General features: G+C 30.1%; 2 protein-coding genes across 4 annotated transcripts in view; one reads left to right on the top strand and one right to left on the bottom strand.

The window, feature by feature from the left end:
* Positions 1-1,082, top strand: part of LOC119829451 (structural maintenance of chromosomes protein 6) — a 12,498-nt gene extending 11,416 nt beyond the window's left edge. The window contains exon 17 of one of the 2 annotated variants that reach the window (XM_038351954.1): positions 69-1,082. In XM_038351954.1, the coding sequence (XP_038207882.1) occupies positions 69-90 (22 nt within the window). In that variant the 3' untranslated portion in view covers positions 91-1,082. The remainder of the gene's footprint in view (positions 1-68) is intronic. The other variant, XM_038351953.1, reaches the window with a different exon arrangement.
* A 1,210-nt stretch (positions 1,083-2,292) lies between these two features.
* The window catches only part of LOC119829452 (G1/S-specific cyclin-E), a 12,552-nt gene continuing 10,817 nt past the window's right edge, over positions 2,293-4,027 (bottom strand). For both annotated transcript variants that reach the window (XM_038351955.1, XM_038351956.1), the window contains exon 9: positions 2,293-3,473. In XM_038351955.1, the coding sequence (XP_038207883.1) occupies positions 3,303-3,473 (171 nt within the window). In that variant the 3' untranslated portion in view covers positions 2,293-3,302. The remainder of the gene's footprint in view (positions 3,474-4,027) is intronic.

Here is a 4,027-nt window from a genome sequence, read left to right as displayed (position 1 = left end):
ACGACTTTACAATGATCATGAATGAATGAGAATGAAAGCGAAAATAATGTAGTTATATTTTGTTACAGAATGGCTAACCCACGCCCGTGAATCTCCATTTTGAATCGTTACCATCAAGCACCAGTGATATTACATTGTAATTTTGTATTTTGTATCGTTTTAATATATATTGTTTTTAAAATAAAACACAGTCGTTTGATTGAAAAAGATCATCAACACCATTTATTTAATACTATTCGCCATTCAAAATTACATCAAAACGAGTGGAACGATGTACTATTGCACTATACAACCACTTCCACTATGAGATCACGCACGCTTCGGCGAAACTACGAGCGTTTGTATGACGGCGCCTTACACTAGTGCCTTTTCACACATGCAAATTCATTAAAGAATTTAATCAGTTCTATGTACAAAAAAATTGTTTCTCTTGTGAAATTGTACGTGTCGAAAGGCTTTTATTATAATGAATGAATGCAGAAAACTTAAAAAGTATTTGTTAATAAAGTATTAGTTGTGCATTTAACTGGAAGCGTTTCAAATCGCCGTCATACAATCGCCCGTGAACGCCAGTGACCAAAGTCCAGAGACTACAGCAGTTACAAATAAATTGATATAAAATAACTTACACCTATTCGCTATGAATATGGTTATTTCTTTATATATTAACAATCTAAGTCTTATTTATAAGGCGAGCCCGCCTTGGGTGATAAGCGTAATCGTTGGACTTATTCCTACAATTTTTATTTACTAAATGAGCATCTATCGGCACCGCAAATTTTGCTACATTGTGATAATTCTGCTTTTTTTGCTCTTCAAGATACATGTCAGTTTTACAAAAGAATCGCACGAAACAAGTATGTCATATAAATAAATAAACAATATGTTTTATGTGCGTCCGATAGAACCCCAATACCCGGATCGTTCAAATTTGAACTACAAACTCAATTTCTATGTTTCTCAGTTGTACAACTGATTTTCTATTTTATTATGTAACATCAATTATTAAGTAAATTTAATTAAGAATATGCAGTTTTATAAGCATATAACATTTTCAAATACATGCTATGTAATGAAAAATATTAAAATTATAACACATTTTTATAACAAGATTTTCACAAATTTTAAGTGAGTCCAAAATAAAGTCAGTTCTATTTAACATAGAATCAGTGCTATTGAAAGTAATTAACATTTAGAGACATACATAAAGATTTATATTACAGTTAGAAAATTGTATAAATAATAAAGCAATAAGCAACGTAAAATAAGAAAATGATAATGTGATTTGTTTTATGGAATTTTAAACAAATTAAAAATAATCAGTATATAAGTTTCTACTTATTTAATTTTAAACAAAATTTTCTTATTTTCCATGTTAATCGAAATATTATTTCAATTAAAATTTGGGTCTACTTATTGTACTACTGAGATAAGTTATATATAAATTTGAATTAATTTAAGTTAAATATTTCGATACTAATTTAACATCTGGTTAAAGCTTTAATCCAGAAGTCTTTGGCTAATAATGTTAACATTGCATTGAAAAAACGAGGGCTTGATGTAAATTATAATTTAATAGAAGAAAGGCATGCACATATGGTTTTAAGTAGTTGCATCGATTCTTATAACCTATGATCTGTTTAATAAAAATATATTTGCAATTTGTGAATATAATATTGGAATGTAAGAAAGATAATTAATAAACGAATCTTACATCGAAATTAGTTTTTGTACATCAACATTACTATTAAACTAAGTGTATTCAGATTTTTTTTTAGTTTTCGAAACAAAACAATAAAATTTTTATATAATAAAGTTGTTTATCTCTATAATTATTGTCATTTGACCTCATATGTGTTAGTAGCATGCACAATCAGGCATTAGTGTTGTAGTATTTTAAAAAGTGCCAAACCACACTCTAGTAAGCTATAAAGTTAGTAATATGAGGTCATTATGTTGAAATTTCCTATGTAGATTTTTTAAACTTGAATGAAAGGCATAATCAACTACTTATGTTAACAAATTTAAATAATAAATTAGTGCTTCACAAAACATATGTGATAGGAGACAGATTTCCTATTTTTAATTAACAAAAGTCAGTTAAAACTAATATTTACAATTATCAGTAGTTTTGTAATTATACAATATATATTAAGATATTATGCTGTTACTATTTACATATGTAGGTACCTTTCAACCTGCGATACATATAAACTTTTTGTATTACAAGTTAAACACTGTAAAATTCAAAAATAAATACACACATATTCAGTTTCTGATAAAGCCTTTAGGATTTTTCTCTTTTTATATCAATGTGTAGGCTGTATAGTGAATAATTTTAAAAGTAATATTATGGAAACATCAAATCTAAATGCTTTGTGAAAAGTAAAATTGATTCAAGAAAGTATATTTTCCAGACTGTGCCTTTCATAAGCCGTACTTATGTTAAATATTATTTCATTTTGCTTTTACCAATACCGACTTCTTTTATCGATATTATATTTCCTAGGGTAGATGATTTTAATTAATTATTTTAAATGTACTATATGCTTTATAACACATATACAGAACTAAATTCATTTATTGACTTTTTAATATTTCAAAACTAAAGGTGTCGAAATAATCTTGTAATCACTTTCAGTCCCACTTCACTTGAAAGTATTGTTGTTATAGAAGATTCACTTACCCTATCTAAGAACTTTTACATCTTATCCAGCATCCATCTTATCCGAAATTAAAGGTTATGTATTTCATTAGTAAGGAAAGATGTCCTGAAGGTGCTTAAATTTTTGATAAATATTTTCCTCAGTAATATATTGATTCGTATGTTTTAAAAATACTCTCAAATCAATTTCTTTGTTTGATTCCATTATCACACTTTATTAATGCATTTCATTGAGTCCTGAGTACTGTCAGTATGTAAAACGTTTATTAATTTAATGTGACCCCTTCATTAAAGTTCTCTAGGGTTAATTTCTGCCATAAAAGAAGTATCAATCTATCTCAAATGACTGATACTAAGTCCCCAACTTTTATGAGAAAAAGCCATGACACATTAGACATTATAACATATCACTTTAAACAACTATTTATCAGTGATATGGTGACCCATATCACCAAGGCCAGTCCATCCCAAATTAGTTCTGAATACCTGTGTATTGATTTATCAAAATTTATGTACATTTGACTTTTCTTGTAACATTATTATATTACTACAGTTCTAACTTCTGTCCATCATGAGAAAACATCCATGCAGTCATTTAACACAACACTAGTCACTATTTCACTCTTCAAGTCCGGTATCAGACTTCCCCGAGCCTCATCTCGGGTAGCGGAGAGAGTCTAGTGGAGGGTGTAGCTGATGGCGTCTTGGGGCTCTTGTGGTCGGACTGCGGCGGCGTGGGCGGGTAGACGTGCTGCGGCCCGGAGTCCTGGCTGCTGCTCTGTTCTAACATCAGCTCGTACACTTTATCCTGGAAATGAATTATGTTATTCATTATTGTTAATCATTTTATGGCGAATAGTGGATTACTATTTGTATATATTTTGGAATTTGGAAATTCCAAAGAGGAAGGTTCAGCTTTGAATGACTTCGTGAACATTTAAAAAAAAATGTCATTTTATATTATACATGATATTTGATTGAATAGAGTCAACAATAAATGGGACATGTTATTACATGAGCAATCATTTACTAGTGACAACAATTCATCATTGTAACATTTAGCATCAGTGTATAGGATATATGTAGATAGGTGGAAGTCAGTATCACAATTTGTGATTTAGCAGTTTTATGGGTTACTATAGTTTTTTTTTAATGTCAGAGCGGGCAACTTAGCTGGTGGTTAGCCAGATGGTAATCTATCACCACCGCCCATGAACATTCGCAGAGGTGTACCTCTGCCAATGCACTGACCGCTTTGAAAGATACTGGATAAGAACTGATGACTGGAAATAAGGAATAGATTGGGGAGAGTGAGGAAAAAGGCCTCTCTGGTTTTCAGTTCACCATTTATTCCTGTCCATT

The sequence above is a fragment of the Zerene cesonia genome, chromosome 10 (assembly GCF_012273895.1).
Source record: "Zerene cesonia ecotype Mississippi chromosome 10, Zerene_cesonia_1.1, whole genome shotgun sequence".
NCBI lineage: Eukaryota > Metazoa > Arthropoda > Insecta > Lepidoptera > Pieridae > Zerene > Zerene cesonia.
The sequence above is the reverse complement of the archived record's forward strand: the minus strand, read 5'-3'. Positions and strand labels throughout refer to the sequence as shown.